The following is a 27,608-nucleotide window of genomic DNA, read 5'->3' as shown; positions in this document are numbered from 1 at the left end:
GTTGGAATATATCAATAGATGCTTTTTCCCTTCAGACCTCCAGATCCCAGACTGTTTGCTCAAAGCGTGGGAGTTGCACGAATTTTGGCGCAGAGGCCAGGCAATGTGTTATTAAGGCTTTATTTCTCTTAATAACCTTTCCCTTTCTGAGCTCTTTTTCATAGCCGTCATCTTTCGTTCTTACTTTTTGTCCTCGTCTGGTGCTGGCTCGAGTCCTGAATCGATTGAAATCTAACCTCAGACGTCCTTCTTCTCATCCAAAGCTGAACCACACGAGCCCAAAAGCGAGCGAATCTGCCATGTGATGTGATCTCGAGTAAATCGACCACAAACCACATCAAATCACAGAACACCAGGACTGTTTGCTCATTTCATACTGGTCTTATCTCAGCATGGAGAGTTTTTTCTTCACACAGCTGAAAGGACCTTTTACTTCAGGTCAGAGGAAGGGTGGGTTCAGCCACAGTGGAGCCTTCGATATATGAATCGGGCTGTCTTAAAATCTCATATTACAACAATGAAAATAAAAATGAAATGAATGCTTGCTAATGAGAACTTTTGCATTTCATTTCGGTGTTGATTTCCACTGACAACCGACAGTGGAAATCAGTGGAAATCAGTCACACTCTTTATTCGCAAATCCCAACAATGTTAGAAAACTGGGGTCAGCCATGATACAGCACCACTGAAGCAGAAAGGGTTAAGGGCTTTGCTAAAGAGTGGCTTCTTGGGGATACAGGTACTTGAACATCCAACCAACCTTTAACTGTGGTGCAGAAAACCTTCCGGAGGAAACCTTTAGAGGATCCAGCCTCAAAAGGGAACCTGTCCTCATCAGGTAACCCTGTAAGCCTTATTTGGACAATCGTCTGGAGTGTGACCTGCCCAGTCACCGCACCTAAATCCTATTGAACGGCTCTGTGATCATAAAGAAATCTCCAACTAGTGAAGAACACCTCTGGCGAGTTTTACAAGAGGCACGGCAAAGAATTTCAGATGAATGTTTGGAGAAACTAAATGTCCGGATGCCAAGAGTCTGTAAAGCTGTTCTTCATGCTAAGGGAGGATTTTTTTTCAATGAAAATAAGTACTAGACATTTATCAATATGTTTGGTCAAAGTCAATTTTTACAGCGTTAAATTCAAACGAAAGGAACATACACGTGTTTCTCAAAAACAAAATAACACGTAGTGAAAAAACCTTTAAAGGAGGTATGTTTGAAAACTGTGACTGTACCAGAAAGTGTAGGAGCTGGGGTTGACAGGGTGGGTGGGTGGGGGGGTTGGGGCGACTTAGGAAGCTTGAAAACAAGTTTTGCAGCTGTGTTGTAGATTAGTTGCAGAGGTTCAGATGTGGACCTGGCATCAGTGAGTCCAGGAGGAGGAGGAGTCTGGAAATGACAAGAGACTGAACATGCACCTGAGTGGCCTGTGTGGTTAGAAAAGAATGAATTCGACTGATGTTTTGAAGAAGAAATGTGAAAGGAAAAGGACAGAAGTAGTGGTCTAGTAGCTAAGGTTCTTGGTTGCTAATCAGAAGGTTGAAAGTTCACTGATGGACACTCTCATTGTTCTCATTGGTCTGTTGTGTCCTTGCTCACAATGTCCTCTGTTCCTTATTCCAAATAGTGTGTAGTGGATAAGCCAATGGAATACTGATTTCCTGCCATTATTTCTTCAATCAAGACCCTCACATGCTCAGTTATATAAATGTATGTTAGTCATGAGTTTATGTCTTGTCCAAAACTCTGGACATCACCTGCTTTTCAAGGTCATTCATTTGTTTTTTTATACAGTCTCTAACCATTAGTGGGGAAGGTTGAGGGGGTATTGCCATTCTGCCACTCTTGGGGCCCTTGAGCAAGGCCCTTAACTCTCTGTGCTCCATGGGTGCTGTATGATGGCTGACCTTGAGCTCTGACCCCAATTTCCTAACATGGCTAGGATGTGCGAAGAAAAACAAATCACCGTGTTGTAAAGTAACGAGTATAATGCACCTTTCCTTATCTTTTCTTGGCAATATGATTCAAATGTCTCTTGCTCCACCCCTCAGGATCTCCAACGTCCCGTGTAGTGCGTATTAAATGACTCCCAAAAGGCGCATCCAAAGACAAAAAGGCATTCCAACACGAGGGTTTTTCCTCCACGGTGTACTACACTTTTGCAAAAGTCACGATTCAATCCATTGGGTTTTTTAATCAGGTTCTACATATTTTCCAGGTTATTTGTACAAGTAAGATATAAAAACTGCAACAAATTGTATTGACTTTTGGAGGAAAAAAAGATAAACAGGCACCTTTCTTATAATCTGTCACATTGGATTTGCTCAGGAATGTAACAAAAAGATATATTTGTGGTAAAAAGAAGAAATGTGCTGTGAGCTACGAGACCGTATTTGGGTTTCTTTGTATCCTTTCACTGTATTTTTCAATTGGAGGCCACTCTGTGCAGCTTGGGACGGTTTCTCCCAATTCCGGAGTAAGAACAGGAGCTTTGAGGATGGATTTGGACTGTAGTTAATGTCAACAGTCTGCTACACTGACTCAGGAGTTTGCGTCTGATCATCATCACTGAACCCCGCAACATCGTTTATCTGCAATAAATGGACATTCGGTGCAACCCAGATGAGGATGAGGTTTCCTCTTGAGTCTGGTTCCTCTCAAGGTTTCTTCCTTTAAGCTTTTCCTCACCACAGTCGCCACCGGCTCGCTCATCAGGGACAAACTTACTTATAAAGAACATATTCATTTTTTAGCACCACATTATCTGTGTAAAGCTGCTTTGAGACAATGTTCATTGTTAAAAGCGCTATACAAATAAAAATGAATTGAATTAAATTGAATTTAAAGGAAATATTTATTTAGCTTTTGCACAGGAGAATTCAGGAGAATGTAATAATCTACCTATCATAATCTATTTAATAATTATATTTTATAATAATAAAAATTACATTTTCCCCACTTTATCTCAGTTATACGGCCGATCCAGAGTATAAAAACGTACCCACTGAGCCACAACCTCCCTGCATCGCAACTTACATTTATCTCATTCACCCAACTGAGAGGTAATGGGGTTAAGGGTCTTGCTCAGGGGCTCAGGAGTGGTTAGTTAGACTGGGAGTTGAACTCACAACCTTCTCAGATCCAAGGTCCATTGCCGTATCCACTAAGCTAATATCGCAATCTAAATTCATAAAACTCATCCAAATGTATCTGTGTTCAGTTAGGTGTCCGCAAACTTTTGACAGTGAAGTGTTTTTTTTTTTTTTCTTTTATGAAATTGAGCAGCTAAAAGGAGTTCTTTGGGTCTAAGGATCGTCGGAAAAGATCCTGTTGGAATAATGATGCAGTGGTTGATAAAATGTCTTCGCTCTTTGATAAATCTCTTCATATACAGCATCACTTGACTCCACCCTCGACAAGTTTCATGCAGCCTGCTTGAGAAAGAAACAGAAAACAGAACGACTATCTAGAATAACAATCTAACTAGAATAGAGCATCACTGATAAATTCACCTCAACGATGACCAAACTGTAATGATTGGATGTTCAAGGATGGGTTTTTAAATCTCTCAAGGTTTCTTCCTCATGCCATCTGAATAATTTTTTCCCTGATATAAAATAATGATCTAATTGTCTCCTGTTCTCCTAATCAAAAGACCTTTTTTTAACATTCTTAATACTCCTAATATGTGCAAAAATGTATTCTTTATATGAGACTTACAGGTCTATAGGGAATAAATTCAGCTGAGAACAGGAGTAAAGAAGAACGTTTATCTTCTATCATCAAAATCCAGCTGATCCTTCATCCTTCATCCTTCATCGGAATGATCTCACATCCTGCTGCTAGAAAAACACACGCATTCCTTACCCAATTGTCCATCTGAACTAATTTCCAGAGAAGCTATTTGATTTGGATTTGTTTGATGAAGCTGCTTATTAAATATATGCTAAAAACTAAAAACAGGACATGACTTTCTCCACAACGGAGTCTTCGGTAAGACGCCACTCATATAAATTGGTCTGAAAACAGTCCACAGTTTAGACAAAAACGTGAAAAACTCATACTAACATTTTCAACGTCAGTAACAAGGTATTAAACAATGACATTAAGGACACTTCCGCTGCTTTTTATTTGCAGATTCTGCCATCTGGTGGTTTGGTGTTGTACGGTAGATGTTTTTTTCAGCTTGGAGTCTGATGGTTATTTGACTAGCTGCTCAAAACCGAGTTGCAAGAGGGCCGAAGCTGGCCCATGATGAGCTTTGAAAAAAGGGGGGGAAATGTCATTTACATTTACAGCATTTGACAGACGCCCTTATCCAGAGCGACTTACAACTGAGCAGGGGAGGGTTTTAGGGCTTTGCTCTAGGCCCCAGCAGTGGGATTTGAACCTGTGATTTTCTGATCCAAAGCCCAATGCCTTAACCACTGAGCTACCACCAATGAATATCATTCATACAGATCTTCATTTCTAATTAGACATTGTTTTATTTTTTAAGCTAAATACATGTAACTAAGAGAATAGGAATGTTTTATTTAATGAACATGTGGAAGGTGTGGGTACTGCATTTAACGAATGAATAATTATGGAGAGATCAAGATCGAGGCAGGGGAACGTTGCTCCCAATAAAAATCTCAACATCTTCAGCTCTGCTACCTCCAGCTCCACCTCCTGTCTTATACTCAATGCCACTGTCTCTAAACCGTACAACATCTCAGGTCTCACCACAGTCCTATAAACTTTCCCTTTCATTCTTGCAGATCCCCTTCTATTACAAATTACTCCTGCTATCACACTTCTCCACCCACTCCACCCTGCCTGCACACTTTTCTTTACTTCTCTTACACACTCTCCATTACTTTGCTCTGTTGACCCCAGGTACCTGAAGTCCTCCACCTTCTCCACCTCTTCTCCCTGCAACCGCACCCCTCCACTGCCCTCCCTCTCATTCACACATATGTACTCTGTCTTACTCCCACTGACTTTCATTCCCCTTTTTCTCCAGCACGTACCTCCACCTCTCCAGGCTCTTCTCCACCTGCTCCCTACTCTCACCACAAATCACAATATCATCCGCAAACATCATTTTGAAACGTCAGACAGTTGTACACAATCAATGAATGTACCGAAGCATTTGCAATTTGTTTAACTCGACACGAAATTGCTTTAGTTTTGTGATTTTTATTTCTGATCTGAGAAACGATCCAAAGCAACTGAAAAAAACGAATCAGGATTGATTTTTGGCCCTTTATGAAAAAAATATTGGTCGAGTCTGGTTTATAGTTTTTAGCGACATTTGCTGGATTTGTTTGCACTCGCACCATCAACTGGAGGATGTTTTTGAGATGTTTTTTATTTCAGATTTATTTCTTTATTATTATTATTATTATTATTTTTATTTTATTTTTTTTTTTGCATAAGACAAAAAGCACTTCGAAAGTTTTTTCTTCTGGAACATTTGCAGAGAGGTGGTCTGGTTTACCGTACATAAAACCCAGAGCATTGCTCAATCCTGCATTTACTGAGAATTGTTTCTCAACACCAGACCATTCCTAAGAAATACCTTCTTGTTTTGCCCAAAACATTTTATCAAAAGCAGGTCATGGAGATCTTACTGTTTATAGTGCCAATCTTTTCTCTCTTTTTTTGTAGAAACAATAGGTCATGGATGTTGAGCTGGGACCAGAATTTAGGTGTAGAAGCATAATTCTGTGGGTTAGACGATAGAATTAAGCTGAGTTTGCAGGAAAAGGCTGAAACCCTCTGTCATCCTGTATGCTCCCTGACCCTAACTCTTTTTCTAATCTTTAAAACCCAGTGCTCTAAATTCATATTGAATCAAATGTCAAAACTGCATTTGATTGACTTTTTTAAATTCTTGTTTCTGTATTCATTTAAACATGTTTTAATTTGCCAACAGGCACCTAAAAAACTCCCCGTTTGTGTGAAACAAGATTCTCTGGTCTGATGCAACCAAGATTAAACTGTTTGGCCTCCATCTTTTGTCTGGAAGAAACCAGGCACCTCTCATCACCTGGCCAGTACCATCCCAAAAGTGAGCGTGGTGGTGGCAGCATTATGCTGTGGGGATGTTTTTCAGCACCAGGGTTGAAGGAAAGCTGAATAAAGCAAAGTCCAGATATATCTCTTAATATAAACCAGTTCCACAGTGCTCCTCAGTCTGGGCTGAAGGTTCACATACATAACAAAACAGCAGTGGCTTAGGAACAACTCCTATGAATGAATGTCCTGGAGTTGAACAGCCTACTGAACACTTTTGCTTCCAAAAAATGTGCCATTAAAATAAATTTGCGTTAATATATACAGTATATATACACTATATTGCCAAAGGTATTGGGTCACCTGGTCATCAGTACGGTATGTGAATTCTAATCAACACATTCCACATTTAGTCCCAATTTACTCTTATAATTCCCTTCACTCATCTGGGAAGATGTTCCACTAGATTTTGGAGTGTGCTTATGGATATTTGTGTTCATCAGCCACAAGGTTATTATTAAAGGCAGGTACTGATGTAGGTGATGTGAGGAGTCCTGGGGTGCAGTCAGCTTTCCAATTCATCCCAAAGGTGTTCAGTAGGGATGAGATCAGAGCTCTATAGCAGGCCACTCAAGATTTTCCTCTCCAAAGCATGTAAACCAGATCTTCAAGGAGCTCACTTCGTGCACAGGGGCATCGCCATGCTGCAACAGGTTTGGGTTTCCAAGTTCAAGTGAATGCAAAATTGTATTATAGCGCCATCTAAAGACGTCCTGTAGAATTGAGTTTCCACAGCTTGGTGTTAAGAGTTTGGAGAAGAACCACATATATCAGGAAAGGTCAGATGAACTTTATATATACAGTGAGGAAAATAAGTATTTGACCACCCTGCTATTTCCAACTACTAACATAGCCAAGACCAAAGAGCTGTCCAAAGACACTAGAGACAAAATTGTACACCTCCACAAGGCTGGAAAGGGCTACGGGGAAATTGCCAAGCAGCTTGGTGAAAAAAGGTCCACTGTTGGAGCAATCATTAGAAAATGGAAGAAGCTAAACATGACTGTCAATCTCCCTCGAACTGGGGCTCCATGCAAGATCTCACCTCGTGGGGCCTCAATGACCTGAAAAGAGCTGGGACCACCGTTTCCATGGTTACTGTTGGTAATACACTAAGACGTCATGGTTTGAAATCATGCATGGCACGGAAGGTTCCCCTGCTTAAACCAGCACATGTCCAGGCAGGTCTTAAGTTTGCCAATGACCATTTGGATGATCCAGAGGAGTCATGGGAGAAAGTCATGTGGTCAGATGAGACCAAAATAGAACTTTTGGGTCATAATTCCACTAAACGTGTTTGGAGGAAGAAGAATGATGAGTACCATCCCAAGAACACCATCCCTACTGTGAAGCATGGGGGTCGTAGCATCATGCTTTGGGGGTGTTTTTCTGCACATGGGACAGGGCGACTGCACTGTATTAAGGAGAGGATGACCGGGGCCATGTATTGTGAGATTTTGGGGAACAACCTCCTTCCCTCAGTTAGAGCATTGAAGATGGGTCGAGGCTGGGTCTTCCAACATGACAATGACCCGAAGCACACAGCCAGGATAACCAAGGAGTGGCTCTGTAAGAAGCATATCAAGGTTCTGGTGTGGCCTAAACCCAATAGAGAATCTTTGGAGGGAGCTCAAACTCCGTGTTTCTCAGCGACAGGCCAGAAACCTGACTGATCTAGAGAAGATCTGTGTGGAGGAGTGGGCCAAAATCCCTCCTGCAGTGTGTGCAAACCTGGTGAAAAACTACAGGAAACGTTTGACCGCTGTGATTGCAAACAAAAGCTCCTGTACCAAATATTAACATTGACTTTCTCAGGTGTTCAAATACTTATTTGCAGCAGTATCATACAAATAAATAGTTAAAAAATCATACATTGTGTTTTCTGGATTTTTTTTTTTGATTATGTCTCTCACAGTGGACATGCACCTACGATGACAATTTCAGACCCCTCCATGATTTCTAAGTGGGAGAACTTGCAAAATAGCAGGGTGTTCAAATACTTATTTTCCTCACTGTATGTGTGTGTGTGTGTGTGTGTGTGTGTGTGTGTGTGTGTGTGTGTGTGTGTGTGTGTGTGTGTGTGTGTGTGTGTGTTTAAGTCAAACCAACCGAGTTGTTTATTTTATTTTTTTATTTACCATAAGTTAGTATCATGATCATGATGTCAGTGTAGGACAAGTTCCAGGAGAACATTTTTCATGGCATGATTTTCCAAACGTGTTCCAGCATGACAATAACAAGAACAATATTATAACCTGAATCTGAAAGCATCACCTGCTCTGAAAATCTTTGCACAATTTACAATGTTCTACATGGGACATGTCACATGTGTCACAGGAAGTTACATTGTTCCCTCGAATATTATGGGAATTTTGATTTCAATTCTAGTGTATTCTGGCACGGCGATGAGCTTTGAAAGTACGTATATAAGTACAGGAGAAAATAAATAGAAATGATTATTATTTAAAAATAAATGAAATATTACATACATTGAAATTTACGGAATAATACAAAAGGTGTAAGAACATATTCAGGGTTTCTGCAGGTGTCGTAAAGTTACTTTTTAAGATTTTATTAAGGCCATGAAGAATGAAATTTAAGTCCTACATCACAGCAATAATAAACACATAAATGTTGTTAGCAACTGGCCTTAACCAGACCCTAAATCCATTTTTTTTTTAAGCCAAGTAGCACCAAACTTCCACTTTCTCAAAGCCGGAAAATAAAATCCGTTTTAAGTCTGTGGTACAATCCGAGAGAGATTCGCTCCAATAACAGAAAGCTGATTGGCTGTTGCATGTTGCATGAGTGCTGAAGACTTTTTATAGCCTAAAATTGATCTTTTTACATTTTAGACTTTTTAAGTCCCAGCGCAGACTGATGTTCCTCGTAATATGATATAATGTTGGACTCGGAAGGTTATGAGTTCAAATCCCAGCAGGTCCGTCATCGCCATCGTTGAAATAAGTAGAACAGTTAAGTAGAACATATCTTTATAAAAAAAATTTAATATTAAATAAAATAAAAAACACACACTCATACAGAAACATCTGTATTACTCACGGGGTCTAACAAAATGTAAACTGTTCAATAAAAAAAAATACTCAATTGATTCAGTGTCCCGTTTTTCCCCGAAAATCAGATCTGGTCTTATATACATATTTGCTCCAAAAGATGCAGTAGGGCTGATTTCTGGTCTTCTATTTTCATGTACGACAATCTACCCGTCCATTTATTTACGTATGGTACAAAAATCTTCATCCACCCGCTTGGGTATATACAAATACTTACAGTAATTATCATTTATATCACTGGTATTATATTAATATTATATTACTATAATAATTATTGTTAATATATTCATATTATATTGCTACAATATAAGATCGAGTAGCCGCAGGTTCTTCACCTTCATCTGCTCAGCTGTATATAAAATTCTGGACTCACCCGAATGCAAAATCTCATATCTATATCTAGTGGCATCAAGAATGTTTGACAAAAAATGTCTCCTGATGCATGAAGGCACTATAATGAATCTGGATTTCACCTGGTCAAGGATTTTGACTCTGGTTCCTCTCTGGGTTTTTCACTCCCCACTATATATATAAAAAAAAAGGAGCTAGGACGATGGTGATGAGGAACATCCTTTCTTCATACTTATCAAAAGTATTGGGACAACTGACTTTTGCACACAATTGGATCAGACGTCTTTGGATGCAGTAGCATGAAATTGTCCCTTTGCTTGAACCAGGAGACCCAAAACCTTTTACAGGAAAGCCAGCTCCATGAAGATGGGCTTTAAAATGGGTTGGAGTGGTCAAAGATCTCCTGCTGTAGAGCCGCCGCACCCCAGGCCTCCTCACCTCACCTCCCATCAGTACTCGACTTCAATGGAACATCTTCTCAAAAGAGTGAAGCTTATTATAACATCAAATACAGATTCTATGTGGACTGGGATGTCCAGAATTTATCCCTCATCTTCAGGTTTTCACAAACCATTTGCTAAATCCTGTAACTTTATACTATAGTTTCTTCTCATTCGAGTTTTCTGCCGTTATTACCTCTGGCTTGGTCCATAACTATCCGTCCACAACAATGTTCCTGTGAAACTGCTTTCGGACCATGTCTTCTTCTTCTTCTTTCGGCTTCTCCCATTAGGGGTCACCACAGCGAATCATCCGTCTCCATACCCGCCGTCCTCTACATCTGCCTCTTTCAACCCAACTACCTGCATGTCTTCCCTCACCACATCCATAAATCTCCTCCTTGGTCTTCTTTATAAAAACTCAATCTCAGCTGCACTGGTGCTTAGATAACTCTAGATGGCAGTGTAATGTCACAAAGGAAAAAAGACCCTCATGGTTTCATTCCAAGGTCAAGTCAAGTTTATTTCTAGAGCAATTTTCACAATGGACATTGTCTCAAAGCAGCTTTACAAAATGTAAGAATGAAGGTGAATGATGTGGTTTTTATCTCTGATTAAGGAAACCTGAGTGAATGTGGCAAGGAAAAACTCCCTTAGATGTTATGAGGAAGAAACCTTGAGAGGAACCAGACTCAGAAGTGGAACCCATCCTGATTTGGGCTACATCAAGAGAATATTTAAAACAATATAAAACATCTGAGATCATCAGCTTCTCCATGCCAGAGCCTTTAAATGTTCAAAGAGGTCCAGTGTCCAAACTCTACATGAAACATCTACATCTCTAGATGGTTCGGGATGTTCTGGGGGTCGGCGTCTACTCTTTAAAGGTCCATAATCTTCATGAGGTGGGACGTGACTGGAGCTGGAGCAACCTCAGGATGCCTCGGGACGGGTAGAGAAAGAGAAGCAGTGGAGAGGAATTAGCGTAGCTGCTGCTCATGATATTAACAAGCACAAGTTGATAATGTGTGTGTGATCAGATGTTCTGGAGCACAAGGTTATGATGTGTGATGTGTTGTGTGTCTGAGCCCCGAACACTGTCCGCAAGACTATTCCAAAGTTTAGGAGCTAAATGCGAGAATGATCTACCGCCTTTAGTGGACTTTGCTATTCAAGTAACTACTAGAAGTCCAGAGTTTTGAGATCTCAGGGAGAAGTGAGGGCTTGTAGGTAAGTAGCAATAGTTTGTAGTCGAATTGGAACCTTAACAGGTAGCCAGTGTAGGGATGAGTAGATTGGGGTTATATCAGTACACTAGATGTTTGTGGACACCTGACCATAAAATGTGCTTTCTGAACTTCTCATTCCACACCGCTTCCTCATTTGCTGTTATAATAAACTCAACTGTTCTAGAAAGATGTTTCAGTAGATTTTGTGGAGATTTGTGTGTGTGTGAGATTCATTGATCCACAAGCGTGTAAGTAAAGTCAGGTACTGATGACGGTGAGGTGATGAGGCCTAGGGGGTTCAGTCAGCATGAAAAATTCATTCTGAAAGGCATGTAAAAGCATGGAGCTCTCTTTCAACACAGAGGCACTGTCATGCTGGAACAGGTTCAGGTCTCGAAGTTTAAGTGAAGAAAGATTTCATGCTACATCCAATGACATCTACAATCATCTGCCTCTCAACAGTTTTTTGGAGAAGCACATATGGCTGGAAAAGTGAGGTGTCCCGAACCGCCCCCGCATAAGACAATAATCGCTCATCTACGAGAAAAAAGTTTTTCGAGTGACTTTATTGATACTTAAAATATCTGTGAGGAAGAACAAAAGGCTTATAAATGATCACAAAGGGATTCTTACGTGTAAACATTCTAGAACCACATACACATTTCAATTCTCAATATACACATTAATCTGAGATTCATCAGTCTTTCAAAGGTGACCTTTCCACCCATGATCCTCCCCTGATCCTCCTCCTCCCCAGAACAACAGCAGGCTTCAGAAGAGAATGATGGCTTATGGATGCTTGTAAAAGGGGAAGGAGGCCTTCAAACGTGCTGGTCAGAAGAAAAACGGAGAGGAGCGTCCATTGCTTTGCGTCGAAGCTCTTCGGTACATGTTCGAAGATTTAACGAGAACAAACCCCCCCAACACACGCAATCATTCGTCAACCTCGCGCAGGCACTATTCAAGATGGAACATGTCCGTTTTTTTACTACAACAAACTTGAGAATGCTTGCGAGCAACCTCTAGAATGATAAAAAAACAGTACAGTAACATCCTTCGTGGAGACGAGGACGTTCTCGCGGATTAGCTCACAGCTTGCCCACTTCATGTTTAACAACCACCAACGTGGTACAGCGTAGGATCGGGAAACATGAAACGATATTCGGCATTTTACCTTAAATGCTGAATAAAGAGAAGAAAAAAAAAAGAAGAAGCTTTTAGATGTCTGTTGTCATAACATGAGGGTTTTAGATTCTGCTTATTGTAAGGGATCTTCTCAGACCTGTTTCATTAGCGGACCGGAGGTCACAGTCGACGTTGCGGTCTCAAGCGAGATACGAGAAAATACAATGACAACACTGAGCATGAATAAGGGCTGATCATGACGAGGGGGTGATTCAGTCGGACAGGACAGTGTCTTACTAAACAGGAAGTAACTGTACTGTTAGAGAACAGTAGATTTGTATTGCACAATCAGTTGGGGTGGAAGTGGGATGGGGAGAGCAACGTGACAGTCCTGCTTTTTTATATATATATATTATACAAATTATAGACCTTCCATATGGAGGATCATAAGGAGGCAGTGAGCTAATATTGAGTGTCACAGGGGGTCAAACACAAAAAAACAAAAACAAACAAACAAAAAAATTTCACACCCCTTTATATTAGCATTATATACAATTTTATGGCTTGTAATTTGTACTGTTTGTTTCTACACTTTAAAATCTTACCCTACAATAACCGATTGGACTATTCAGTCTAATTAAGTAAAAACGATGTTTCCGCACCGAAAAGTGTTTGCTAAATACTGGTGCACCCTTTCCTCCTCCTTCTACGCTGCTGGTTTTCGAGCGTACTACTTTACTGCTTATTGTTTTCTTCATATTTTATTCTTCCGGGTAAAACAAGAAGGAGGAACGTCAATGTCGTCATTGTAAGCGCAACCCAAATGACAAAATGATGCAAATAAGATCTAGGGTTACAAGATAAACAACTCTTACAAATCTATTAGAGTTGTTTAGACTGCACTTGGTTTTTTCCATAAAGCGTTTCGTTAAAATATATATCTCTACGTGTCGAGTAGAGACGTTTACGCGGTCTAGAGCGACGGGCAACCTGGTGAACTGAAAGAGTCGTCCTACGTAAAAAAAAGAAATTGCATAGTAGATTTGTGCCTTTGCTCTGAATTGTCGCACGGGATACGAGTTTGAAACGAGGGCGTACGTGGGGCCAGCCACGTTTTTAAAAATAGAATAAAATCAGACCTGGTTTTTTTTTTTTTATATCGAAGAGACGTTGGCTTCGAAGCCAACACACGCAGGCACACCTCGGGAACGATCAGCATATAGGATTTGTTTTCCCCATTTTAAAAGGCGCAAATACACACACACACACACACACACACACACACACACACACACACACACACACACACACACACACACACACACACACACACACAGAGACGCTTATACATATTAGCAAGTGTGCAAATGAAGCTCCTGTATTCTAAAAAAGTGAAGAAATAAAAGCCTTGAGACATCGTCTGGAGAAGGAGCGCTGAGGTATGGGTCGACACGATCCTCTGTATATTTCTTTCCTTTCCAGAGTCAAGAGATTATGTGCTTTTTTTTCCCACCCTTGTTTATATTGGCACTTTGCTAAAGCAAGCATAGATATTACTCTTTCGGTTCATCCTCCAGTTCACTTCTTTTGAACAATCGCTTCTAACCCGGTGAGATTCAAAGAGGCTTTCGTGGTTATACGAATAGAAAATTCTAGATAGAATTTCTTTTTTTTACTTTCGCTAGTCTTTCCACATGAAACCAGCCAGGTAAAGTGATGATCCGACACGTGACGTCCGTCTTCATTCTTTCGTTTAGAAACTAGAAGTTTTGCAAGGTAAGACAAAAAGGCAGAGATAAATAATCATGTACAGGAAGTGGGCATCATATGCTGCTGTCTTTTCTTGTATTTCAGCGATTTTCTGTTCCTGAAAAAAAAAAAAAGGAAAGAAAGCACAAAAAGCAGCCCTCTACCCTTCTTGCATTCTCTCTGCGCTCTTTCTGGCTTTAAAAGTCGGCCTGGTTCACAATGACCTGGACGATGAAGTCTTTCTGGATCTTGGTGTCTTGGAGGCGCGTCTTGTCCGTGAGCAGTTTGCCGGAGAAGAACCAGCGCTGGCGTACCACCTCGATGCCCTCCTGGGCCTGCAGCTGCTTCTTCAGCAGGCCCACGGGATCGGCCATGCTGGCGCTGAGACGCACGTCCTTGCCTGTCGAGAGGCGCACCTTGAGCTGGAATTCCTTCTTGGGGGCCGTCTGGGCGTCTGCGTTTTCTGGCAGGGATTCCTCTTCGCTCCTCTCTGTGATCAGGTTGACGGGCGGCGCCAGGCAGTACACGGGCAGCTGGTAGCGATTGCCGAGCTCGTCGTAGCACTCGGTCAGAGATCCTACAAGGATGGAAACGGACATTGATATTCACAGGTTTCCTAGACATATTTCATTTCAAAATTTCTGAATATGCATTTGATTACGCATAAGATTATAAAGACCCTATTTAACATCTAAAATAATCATTTTTTATAACTATAACGCGTTATGTTACAATCTCTATGTATGCTATTATAGACTTTAGACAAAATCGGCATTTTCAAATGCATCCGAATTAGATTTATACATTCTTTTTTTTTTTTTTGCAAATTTTATATTTTAGAAAAATAAACAGGGCAATTGTGTTGATATATTTAAAAAACTCCCTTTGGAAATGATGCGGTATTAAAACCAATATCTAAATCTAATATTTGAGTCGAGTAGTGAAATTCGACTGCTACAGTCAACCAATTCCCTGCATTAAACTGGTAAACCCCACAGAAATTCCAACTTGCCAACCTGCATAATGCATCTCAAACAGCGGAATTGGATTTAGAATTGTAATTATTCAGACACGGTATCTGGTTAAATCTATAATAACTGGCCCAGGGAGAAGGGTAAAGGCAGGATTATTGCTCGTGTAGCGTTAGTTGACCGTTTGAAAGTGCGAGATCACCCACTAAAGTGGGAAATCGCGGTATTACACCCTGAAAATAACTATTTACGAGGTATCGCGACTCTCTCACCGTGTGGTAGAGTGACGCTGGCTCCGTCCAGAATCGCCTGAGCGAGCTCGTGGTCGTTGCATTCCAGTGCAACAGCGGCCGCTTTCAGAGCGTCCCAAATTTCTTTGCGGCCCTCGAAAGCCGGCGCCGTGTCCCAGAATTCGTCCCTCTTGCTGCGGAGCTGCCCTTCTGTCATGGGGTAGTCGCTCTTCCACCTGGGCTTATCCTTCTTCAGAGGTTCGTTGCGTGCTGTGTGAATTAGGATGGTACATCTCATTAACAAATCACTGCATCACGCAGAATCAAACAACAGCATTCATGTGTAATAAACAATTATGATAATATACCATAATTTAATCTAATTTGTAAATAGTTTTATATACAATAGTCTACGCTATAACCAGCCCCATTTCTAGAAATGATCATGGGGATATTTCTAGAGAAGGATTTTATGAGAATGATTCTTTGAGTAACTTGAGTACTTCGAATACAAAAAAAGCATCAAGGCAAATCATTTGCTTCGTCTAGTCCATTTAACTACACAGGGAGCAATGTGTTTCCCCACGGACCATTATTACTGGCACACCACCCGCTAAACTCTGGAGCGCTCTGGACAGGTAACACAGAAGATGCTGCAGAATGAAAAATGGAGAAAGTTTTCAAAGTTTGGGATCATTTTAAACTAAAACAAAGATTTTGAAGCCATCTGAAATAGATTTTTAAAATTTTTATTTATATATTTGTATATAAATAATAGAATAGCCTTTATTTGTCACATATACATTACAGCACAATGAAATTCGTTCTTCCCATGTCTCAGCTCTGAAGCTGGGGTCAGAGCGCAGGGTCAGTCATGAGACGGCGCCCCTGGAGCACAGAGGGTTAAGGGCCTTGCTCAAGGGACCAAGAGCGGCAGCTTGGCGATCCCAGGGCTTAAACCACCGACCTTCCGATCAGTAACCCAGCACCTTAACCACTGAGCTACCACTCCCCCAGAATTTTACATGTTCCAGCTTGTCTGGAAGCTGGGGTCAGAGTGCAGGGTCAACCATGATACAGCGCACCTGGAGCACAGAGGGTTAAGGGCCTTGCTCAAGGGCTCAACTGTGGCAGCTTGGCAGTGCTGGGGCTTGAACCCCTGACCTTATGATCAGTAACCCAAAGCCTTAAACACTGGACCACCACTGCCCTCTATTTATATTTATATTATATATATATATATATATATATATATATATATATATATATATATATATATATATATACATACACACACACACACACACACACACACACACACACACACACACACACACACACACACACACACACACACACACACACACACCGATATGCATACATATACATATACATACACACACACAGAGTATATAATAATATAACTGTAATATGGCAATTAAATGCACTAAATGGGTTTAGTTTTTACAGATATTCTTGTATGCGACTCGTCTTTTAAGAGACTCGTCTTATATTCTATTGTGTATTTAGCATTGTGCTTTATTAAAGAAGAAGTACTTTATATTCGATTAATCGATTCACAGATGGAATATTCGGCAGAATACTCGGTTCCTAAAATAATCAATAGCTGGGAAAGAGTAACACCAAGTCTTTTATGTCTTTTGAGACAACAAACAATTATTGGACAGTGAACGACCCGAAAAAAATTTCTGTGGAGTCCAAATGGAGATTTTTGGCTCGTACAGAAGAACTTGTGTGTAAGATTAAGAACAGGAGAGAAGATGTGAGCAGACTGCTTCACCCCCACAGGTGGAAGCTTAATGGTTTGAAGTTGTTTTGGAACAGGGAAGGTTGGAGACTTATTCCGGAAAAAGTGAAAGGAATCCTGAACCCACATGGCTACCGTTCCACACTTCAACATACACCATGCGATTCCGTCTGGACTGCGGCTTATAGGAACCGACTTCAGCATGCAACAAGGCGATGAGTCGACGCGTACGTCTGAGTTGTGTAAGCGTTATTTAGAGAGCAAACGGTCGTCTGGAGTGTTATATATCATGGAACACAGACACCGCACCTAAATCTTACTGAACTGCACCGGGATGAACTGGATTGTAAATAAATCTCCAACTGGTGAAGAACATCTCTGGCGAGTTTAACAAAAGGCACAGCAAAGTATATCAGCAGAAAGTTTAAAGAAACAAACCGTCCAGATGCTGAGTGTGTATAAAGCTGTTCTTCATGCTAAGGGAGGATTTTTTTTCAGTAAAAATAAAATGGAGCATCTGGACGTTTATAGATTTGTTAGGTCAAAGTAAATTTGTACAGCCCCTGTGCACAAAGGATTGAAATCCATTGGGATGAACGTGAACACTGCCTGCACTCCAGGCCTTCTCACCTCACCTACACCAGTACCTGACTTTAACAACACCCTTGTGGATTTGCACAAATCTTTAACATTCTCTGAAGCAGAACAGCACCAGCAGCCACTCAGGCCTGTAACCGTAAAAGTGCAGTTACAGTGGGTTTTTTATAGACTCTATATGCTCTTACTATTAAACATTAAACACACACTTTTGTTGAGGCATGTTTTTTCCCGTTTCGCATGACAAATGTGAAGAGGTGGAAAAGCACGTTAATAACTTCAATTACACTTATGAGGGACCTTTGCAGCAAAAGAGCCTCGTTTTGTAATGACTTTCTCTATGTATAAAATATGCGATCACTCCCCAAAAGATTATGCTCCTAGATTAAAAAATAAAAAAATGTTTTTATATAATAATCCTTATTATTATATATGTGTAGAATGACAACTGAAGATCCACTAGATTTCCATCGGATCAGTCCGTGGAACATAAAGTCACCATAATGCACGGATTAACGTCACGAGCTCCAGCTGTTTATTCGAGGAAGTCATGGTCGCTCCCTCTTTAACTGCGCGTTTTGGGTAAACACAGCCTGCAAAAGCCATTATCCAGACAATAAGGCATGCGCACAACGACGCAGAACACAACAGGACCCCTATTTTGGGTCAACAATGGCACCATTGCACATGATAACTCGGCCACAATGGCCTGGGAGATAATATAATCATTGAAAATCAGTTGCCTGGACGAAAACACGAGCATATGAGACACATGAGCACATGAGGCTTATCTACAGAGTGGGCTTTGCTTTTATAAAGCTAAGGGCAGTCAGGCATGTCAGAGAAAGACACCTTCCTAAAGCAAAGAGGGGGAAAAAAGCATACTAATACCCCAAACACCTGTATGCTGGGAAGTGGGAATCAATAAGAACCTTTCTGGATTCTGAAACAAAATGACATGTACTTCTGCCACTTCCACCCAGCTAAGCCCAAGCTGCAGATCAACTGAACACGGAGTCTGATTTACGCTTCAGTTTTTGCTTGTAACTGATTTAGTGGCAGCAGAAACCACGGTTTTCGACTGGTGCGTTATGAAGGCTGTGCTTTCTGTTTATGGGGCCCACACTATGTTGCGGTGGTAAATACACTGCATTTGCTCGACCGCTGAGGAAAAACTATTTGAAAACCTCTATCAGTTTGCCGCCCACCACTTGCCTTCACTGTTTTTCACCCTCTTCTCATTAACTAAACACCCTCTCATCCGTACGCGAGGCAGCTGATAAACAGCGCCACGTCAAAAACTGTGTCGATGGGAAGGAATAAAACCGAAAATAAGATATCACTCTGTGTGTGTCTGTGTGTGTGTGTGTGTGTGTGTGTGTGTGTGTGGAGTTGTGGAAAAGATGCTACGATGTTTGGCGGCAAGTGAAGCAACAACCGATGGTTTTAAAAGGTCACCTTTCATCCAAACAAATTATTTATAGCGTGGGCGGCTTAGGTGCAGCCACGTAATCAGGATTTGCCCCGCTGCGTCTTTTTCGCACTACTTCATGACAGGAGGAAAGAGACTTAGTTAGCGGGGACATGACAAAACCTCAGAGACCTCCGAAAGAAAACTAAAGATTGGAGCAGGACTCATATAGTATAGAAACCTTTCCTGTCTAATGATTCATTTCATATTTCAGAGAGAGAGGAAGAAAAGGGTCTGGACGTACACAGACCAGGAAACGTAGAATTACAGCGCTCAGCTCCTGTAATAAACAATGGGAGAACGGCAGGAGAGGGCATTTACAAAGTGGATCCACACATCCTGGTAGCTTAAGTAAGGGCTTCTCCTGGGATTTCCCCTGGGGCAAGAGCTCAGTAGATAAGATGTTGGACTACTAATTGGAAGGGCATGACCAAGGGCAAGCACTACCACTTTTAGACCCCTTGAGCAAGGCCCGTTTCACCCTGTACTGCTCAGTTGTACAACACCATCAAAGTAAATATTTTTAAGCGGTTTTTTTTTGGTCTGGAGTGTTTTTACCCCCAATTACAGCGCTTTATTTATTAACATAGAAAAATATATGCAAACGTTGAAACCGTTTAGAATTCAATTCAATGCAATGCTGTGGAGTGTCCGAGAGATGAGAAAGCTCTTGTTCTCACTTCATAGCTGTGTCATTACCTTACCAGGTTCTCTCTCTCTCTAAAAGCAAAGCAAAGCAAAAAAAAAAAAAAAAAAGCGTGTCAATTTACCCAGCATGTCAATTTACCCAGAAAACGGAAAGCATAATCGCCTCTTTCCTGGAGACTTTCCTGAGTGGGGATTGTTTCCAAACTGCACGCAACTGTATTAGTCCTCAACGACATGTTACAATATTGAGTAGATGTTTTGTTTTGTAAAGCATTTTTTATTTTTTATTTTTTTTAAACTTCAAAACCGAAGCTACTGATGTATCATCCTTTTGATCTTGAGCCTGTATGGCTCAATTCAATTTAGTATGTTTGCTGGTTTACAATTAGAGTGCAATATAAAAATCTTACACACATTCGGACGCTCGAGTTTGAATTAAAGCGGAAGTAGAGTGTACCTGACCACTAATTTACTTCTCTAATTGTGCCGATGACAAAATCGGAACAAAGAGTCAATAATGGACTGGGTGGAAGAAAACGTCGTAATTTTGGGTTTATGACCGGGAAATTCCCCCAGACTTTATCTCCATTGAGAACTTGTGGTTAATAGTCAAGCGACGGGTGAACAAAAAAAGCCCCACAAACTCCAAGCATTGATTATGCAAGAATGGACTGCCATCAGTCAGGATGTGGCCCAGAAATTGATTGACAGCATGCGAAAAGCAGAGGTCTTGAAACAGGGACAACACTGCAAATATTGTCTCTTCTGCATAAACTTAATGTAACTTCGATCACATTACGCTTTTATTGTTGGCATTATCAGGTCATTGTTCGGATCAGCAAAAAAGGGGCGGAGATAATGCGCTTTCCATTTATTAAAAGAACAGTTACAGCGAGAAAACGCTCCCGTACATGCGATTTGAATGGTTCGGGAGGCTTTTCAACGTATTCTGCTCCTTCGTTAGCAGATGTTGTTGACTGTCCCCCGTTCACGCGAACACGACTGCTCTGTGTAGTTACAAAACTGCTTAAAAAAACAATAGCGGCAGGAAGGCAAAAAAGTCTTCCATTTTGCGATCGTTAAAAAAATATAGATTAATCCGCAAGTTAAAAATATTTGCAATTAATCCGTGGGTTATCTGTTGCACGCCCAGTAAATGTCAATAAAAGCCTTTGAGACTTATGAAATGTTTGTAATTATACTTCAGTGTACCATAGTAACATCTGACAAAAACATCTGTAAAACACTGAAGCAGCAGAATTTGTGAAAATGTATATTTGTCATTCTCAAAACTTTTAGCGAAGGCTGTATTGAAGAATTTGATTGTACTGGGCACCTTGAACAGTCTGTTGAAATCGCATAGGTCCTAAAGCAAACGGCTTTAGGAGATTATTTGTGTTGATTAAAAACCTCTGACGTAATGGAGTCTGACTTATTGAGAATATAGGGTTTCTGCAGGTTTTGCCAAGTAGGACTAAACTTGCATTTCCACAAAGCCGACAAATAAAATCCGTCTTAAGTCTGTGGTAAAATCCGAGAGAGATTCGCTCCAATAACGGAAAGCTGATTGGCTGTTGCATGTTCGGTCTCATTTGTAGTCGTAATACAGAGAATTTTATTTGGACTGCCAAAAGCAAGAACTACAACAACGGAAACTAACAAACAAAAACAAGGGAGCATCTCAATGAGCATTAGAGGGAGCGTTACAAAGAGAAATTAAGACCTGGTGAAAAATGTTTAAAGACCTAGAAAAGAGAAAATAATATTAATTAAAAATTTTGAAATTTTAAATAAAATTTTATTTTTAGATCCCACAGAAACCCTGTAAATGGCTGCTAAGGTCTACGCAGGTCTCAAGTGTCTCTTTCAGTAAGGTGTACCTGCTCGCTTTCACCATTGCACTGCCAACCCACATACCATGCTACACGATACAGATGAAGGCATTGGCAGGTTTTAGGAGACCCAAACCTGTTCCCGCATGAAATCCTCCTGTGCGCAAACCCAGCTAAATGAAAACATGCCTAACATGGGTTCGAGTGGAAGATCTCTGATATAGAACTCTGAACTTCACTGAACACGTTTGAAGATAGATTTTTCATGCTGACTGAACCTCAGGCCTCCTCACATCACCTATGTCTAACATCCTTGTGGCTGAATTAATCTCCACAAAATCTAGTGGAACATCTTCCCCGAAGAGTGGGGGTCATAAGCGCAAATGTGAAATGGGATGTTCAAAAAGCACACAACCTTAAGCCCGGCTGTCCACAAACTTTTGCTCAGGGAGAAAGTAAGCGTTAGGAAGAAGGGGCGCCTCGTGAAGCCGCACATGGTGTACACGAGATTGGGCCCTGGTAAGGAGGCCCCTGTCTCTGAAACATGACTACGTTCTCGAGTTTAAAATTTCCCCTGCTCGAATGTCCTCATCAGTCAAACCCAACAATTTCAAATACAAACAAACAAACAAAAAAACCCCCATCAAATCAAGTAAACAAGTAGCTACAACACAATACTTGCATTTCCTCTGCAATTTCTTTTTCCTCCTGGTTTTTGCAGTGCATTCTGGGATTATTTTTATGGAGTTAATGGTCCAGTGCACTGAAAGAACTTAAAGCGGTCGACTCCCTGCCTGAGACGCACCCAAGGTCACAACACTCCTCTGTAACGATCACAAGTCTTTCGCCATTGATTATATTATCTTGTGTCCAAAACAACACACGTTATGTTGTCAATAAAGATAACCCATTGAGGGCTGGTTTCTGTAGGTGTGTATTACAATGTCCCCCGAGGTTATACAGGTTCGTCCTGTAGGCTTTATCATTTACAGCAGTAAATCTTCCTTAGTCAGCCGTGTACATCGATACGTGTTTTGTGCATCGAGTCACAGCTTAACGGTGTTTACACACTCGTGGCGGGAGGAGAACCGAAATTACAAACTGCTCCGTGAAAAGGATCAGCTACATTTTTTGCTTGGGGGCTGCAATCAACTTTTTTCAAAACCCCTGCATGTTCAATCATGTTTTGGTTTTGTACGCTGTGAAAATGCACAGTTCGTCCGTTTCACCTTTCTGTCCACGATACATCAACCATCGTACAAGGCCTCTTACACAAACAAGCTCCAATTAAACTGATTTATTCTTATGGAAATATCATTTTCACGTTTTTTAGCTGGGGGAAAATGAGGTCTGGGTGGAGACATGGCACTGGACAGAATGCTGAACCTGAGCAGAAACCTGCCTACAAATCAGGCACTCAGGATCTTTAAACAGTTTCTGTGTATATAATATACAAAGGATTTTTCCTGGCAATAAAAAACACATGATATCAGCACCAAACAGTCCTTTTATAGCCATGGCTTAGATATAGCTATATAGCCATAAACTTATCAGGGATGGTTAAGCATTAATAGGCATGTTAATAAGTGTTGTCCACATGACAATTGTTTATTAGCAAGAAAGTTTCCGGAATACTCAGGAAAGACTGTTGTGTAAAGAGCGTTACGCACTAGCAGTGAGAACACATCAGCATGACTCGACATTAGATAAGCAAATTCAAACATTACAAACAAGCAGGCAACTGAAACCGAACGAGAAAGTGATTTTTTTTTCACTAATACTCAACAACTCGTTTACATACAATGGCTGTGAAAATTGTGGAAACACTTTCTTTTTTGGTTTTTGAAGCACATGCATATTCCTTTCTTTCAGTAAAAGACAAAATCACACTAAAATTGGACAATGAATGAATGGAAGAAAGTGCAAATTGGACATTTTTGTCTTTAACAGAATTACTTGAGTAAGACAGAGAATAGGAGAGAAGATGTTAGCAGACTGCCTCAGCCCCAACATGGTTATCGGTTCATACTTGAACATATCATACTTGAGCAAATGCGTCTGTACTGCGGCTCATTGGAACCGAAGCGAACGTTCAAAATCCTTAAGCTTTATTTAAAGAGCAAACAAAAAGCTGAATGTTTGGAGAAACAAACTGTCCAAATGTGTATAAAGCTGGAATTCACACTAAGGGAAGATTTTTTTATTGAAAATAACGTGGACATTTATTTATCTTCATACAGTTACATTTCTTCGATTGTTGCATAGAAACAGAACAGCGTGGAAACTGTTTTTTCAAACTTCTGACAGACTCTGTATAATATGTTTTCTATCCTGCTAAAGTAAATATAAGTAGTGTACATGAGTGAACCCTGTATGGTGAACATAGAACAAAACCTGATAGTCGAGAAGCTGAAATCGTGAACATCTGATGGTTACAGCGAGCACCAAGATTTCAAACACGGCAAACCTTCCCTGCGTTCGGCCCAATGTTCAACTGTGTTGTATTACTATGCAAGCGCCTTGTGTTTACGTTGTCAAAACAAACAAAAAAGCCAGAGACCTTGCATAAAAGGTTATAGGTCACACACCCGGTGCAGATGTTCGGGATGCCACTTATCATGTCAGCGGTGGACGATAAGGTTCTCAAAACGGTTAGTGCATTCGATCTACATCTAAATTTGAACCCTGAGAATTTGTTCGGGTTCCGGTGGCAGGAAATTTCCTCTCACGTCACGGGAACGCCCACGTGTGTGAGAATCAGGCAGAATATTATTTCCAAACAAACAGGAACAGGGGTATACGCGAGCACGTGTGTGTAGAAGCTAACACCCATCACCAGGCTACAAATAAGCATTAGTAGGGACAGTCGCAGTAACGGAACCGTAGTCATTGAGGCGGGACGCGAACATTTTCTTCTCGTTTTAAATATTACATTTATTTTTAATTAACGTATTAAATACATTCAGACTGAGACCACCTGACACTTTGAGCGCATTTAAAAAGATATATATATTATTACACTTGAAAACATACACAACAATGGCAGGGTATAAAAAGAAAAGAAACGAGAGTTAGCGCAGCGTCACGTTTTTATGAGTCTCGCGATATTGATTCTTTTAGCATTTGATTTTCAGCTTTAAGAGGAGAAGATCCCAACAATTCTGCACATCGAGGGAATAATAATTACATTATTTCCATTTATTTCATTTTATTTAATCAATTTAATTTGTGCCAATTTATTATTTTATTTTTATACATTAAATTTTTATATAATATTATAAAATAGCATTTTCTGTATTATTTAAGCATTTGATAAAACATTTTTGTACAAATTTAAACTGTTGATATTCACAAATGTTAATAATAATAAACTGGCGTTAACAAAATAAAAAAACAAAACAAGCGATTTTATGTTTCGCATTTCTTCCCCCTAAACGTTCCCCAAATTGAAACGAACCGTGACTTAAAAACCGAGGGAAGTACAGAACCGTGAGTTTGTGTACTGTTACATCCCTAATATAAACTGTTGGTGTCTCGGTGTGAATTCTATGTTCTACATCACTAAGACCTGCATTGCGCTTGAGCTGGAACGCCGCAGTCCTGCTACTCGCTCTAATGCTGTTTGAACTTTGGTTGCTCATCCAGGCTGGATTGGTGACTCTCTAACCTACATCTTGTAAAATGCTGATCTGCACCTAAAATAGCAGAAGTGTGTCATGACCCTCCGGGCCTGCGTATTCACGTACTATGGCCTATTAAATCTGCATCGAGAACACAGCTTTCGCACGGTACTCGGAAACCTGTATGTATGCAAAATGCTGACATGAAGTTCGAGCAGCATTTCCCAAACCTGACGCCACATCCGGTGGTTTATCGATGTGCTCCAAAAGATCCGTTTTAACTTCATTTAGGGCTTTTCGAAAAGATTTAAAATACAAACGTGACACTTTGTTAGGATGGCTTCGAGGATATGAGCTGACTTTGTGAGATGCAGCAGAGCTTTAAGCCTTCATTCTTCCCAACTCTGACATTCATGCTAAATTATGAGCCTCTCCTCTCACTCGGAACAACTGAGTCATCATATGAACACGGTGCATTCCGGGAATCCAGAGTCTGTCGTCTCCACCAGGTTAGATTCCTCCTTATCACCATGATGAGCGTTACTGGAAAAAGATCTGCACCCTATCATACGTTTTAGGCCACAAACCACTCTGTGATCGCTCGTGTCTGATATCTCTGATTGTCTTTCTTTCCTCCTGTTGTAACTACACTGGCAAAAACAACATCCCCCGTGTGACATCGGAGCGCCGTGCAGCTGCTAACTTCTCACGGGAATTACGCGAATGCGGCCAAGTCTTGACGGGGCGTTCATAAACTTATCGTTCATTTTGATTCAGAAGAGCGAGTCGTTTACTTTCTACTGGACGCTCACAAGCAAAACATTGCAAAATTTCTGTGATATGTACCGTAAACAGAATTAAGTGGTTCATCTCTCGACTCTTCTAGTCTAAATCGTTCTTTTATCACGTCACTCCTAGAAACTTTACGATGTAATCGATCAGAGTTCTCCGTTTTCCAAATGCTATTGTGAGAATAATTATGCGATACACGTGACAAAAGAAACGGCATGGTCATATTTTCATCATGGGAAGTGTAGTTGAAGTTCGTTTATGCAGACGTGTTGAAAATTAACTATCTGATCAAATGAACTAAACCACTCAAAATAAGACTCCTGCATTTTGATGACAAGTTTTAAAGAAACAAGTCACTAAAATGAGACGATCTTCCCATCTTCTGAAGACTCAGAAGAATCCCTGGCCACCAATTAGACAAAGCTACACCCCTCCAGCTCATCGGTGGACGGCGCGTCCAATCCAATCCGACTCGAGCGTTCCGGGCCGGAAAAACATCTCAAATGGGTTGTCTCAGAAATAAATCAGGACCTGTTCACAAGTGAGAGAAACGAAACCAGTATATTCGACTTTTGCGACAGAAGAAGTCGGCGTCTTACCTCCGCGTTTCCTTTGGCCTCTTCCTCGGCGGGACGAGCCTTGGGACTCGGGGCGCTCTCTCCCCACACATCCTCCCATGGTGCTCAGATCCACAGGGGCCACATCGCAGTCTGGTCACGACTCTTAAACCTTCTCGGCCCTTGTCTTCCTTAAGCAAGCGACGTTTTCATCAATTTTCAAAAATCACGTCTTAATATTACGATGGAGGAAACGTCCAGGTTCGATTGCAATATTTCGTCTGCCGAGATCAGACTCGGGATGAGCGAGTTAGTTAAGTCGTTCCTCACTTCGGTTAGATACCTAAAAGAACTTTTTAGATTATTTAAGCGTCTTCACAGGTAGAGATCACTTTGAAAGAACAGGTACTGAAACGTGTAGAAACATGTACAGGTGATCCCCTGCATCCTTTACTGTCTTTTCTCCTAATACCAACGAAAGTTCTCTCAGTTTCTCAGGTCCTGCAGTAGAAATCCTTCCTCAAGGGTCTGGAGATACAATGAAGATGAAGATAGATAGAAAACCCGTCTAACACCGATGCCTGCGTCTGATCCGAATCATTACTAAGTAATTATTATTGAGTAATAAAGTATCTGAGATCGGATTAAATTGGATGAACAATTTTTTTAAGTTGGTTTCTATTTCTGAAAAAAAGTTGGTCTCGCGAGATTTGGCTCGAGCCAAATGGGTTAGTTGAACTAGTTAGTTTAGTTTAGTTAATTAGCTAAACTAATCACATTAGTTGTGTCACTTAGCAACGTTTCGTGACTAAAATGTGCCCCAAAATGTCAATTTTTTTTAGTTTTTTTGTGTATAAAAGACAAAAAAGGTTTTCTTTTACTTCACCGCGACGAGCTTCACTCCGACTCCTCACACACAGGGGGAGTTATTCCTGTCAGGAAAAACAACCCCGTTTTACCTCAAACCTCTCCGGTTTCACTCCACACTCACGAGTAGTCCTAACTAACACCCATGTCAGCTGTCGAACTCAATCGTTATTTCGCCGTAAATGTATCTATTATATATTTTGTTCTTTTTTCGCCTCAGACTTCC

General features: G+C 40.8%; 2 protein-coding genes across 2 annotated transcripts in view; one reads left to right on the top strand and one right to left on the bottom strand.

Moving 5' to 3' along the window:
* The window catches only part of prkar1ab (protein kinase, cAMP-dependent, regulatory, type I, alpha (tissue specific extinguisher 1) b), a 216,246-nt gene that overhangs the window by 119,190 nt on the left and 69,448 nt on the right, over positions 1-27,608 (top strand). The gene's annotated exons all lie outside the window — the stretch shown is intronic.
* Positions 11,704-26,923, bottom strand: ubtd1b (ubiquitin domain containing 1b). Its single transcript, XM_083557204.1, has 3 exons — positions 26,558-26,923; positions 15,273-15,500; positions 11,704-14,606 (listed from the first exon to the last, which is right to left on the bottom strand). The coding sequence occupies exons 1-3, from the start codon at positions 26,634-26,636 to the stop codon at positions 14,227-14,229; spliced, it is 687 nt and encodes a 228-aa protein (XP_083413330.1). The 5' UTR covers positions 26,637-26,923; the 3' UTR covers positions 11,704-14,226.

This window comes from Silurus aristotelis (genome assembly GCF_946808225.1).
Source record: "Silurus aristotelis genome assembly, chromosome: 12".
NCBI classification, from domain to species: domain Eukaryota; kingdom Metazoa; phylum Chordata; class Actinopteri; order Siluriformes; family Siluridae; genus Silurus; species Silurus aristotelis.
This window is presented reverse-complemented; position numbering and strand designations above follow the sequence as displayed.

Coding starts and splice junctions, on each gene's coding strand:
- ubtd1b (XM_083557204.1), bottom strand. CDS start 26,636: ATGGGAGGATGTGTGGGGAGAGAGCGCCCCGAGTCCCAAGGCTCGTCC. Junction 15,501..26,557: donor AGGCCAAAGGAAACGCGGAG/GTAAGACGCCGA, acceptor TAATTCACACAG/CACGCAACGAACCTCTGAAG. Junction 14,607..15,272: donor CAGCGTCACTCTACCACACG/GTGAGAGAGTCG, acceptor CCATCCTTGTAG/GATCTCTGACCGAGTGCTAC.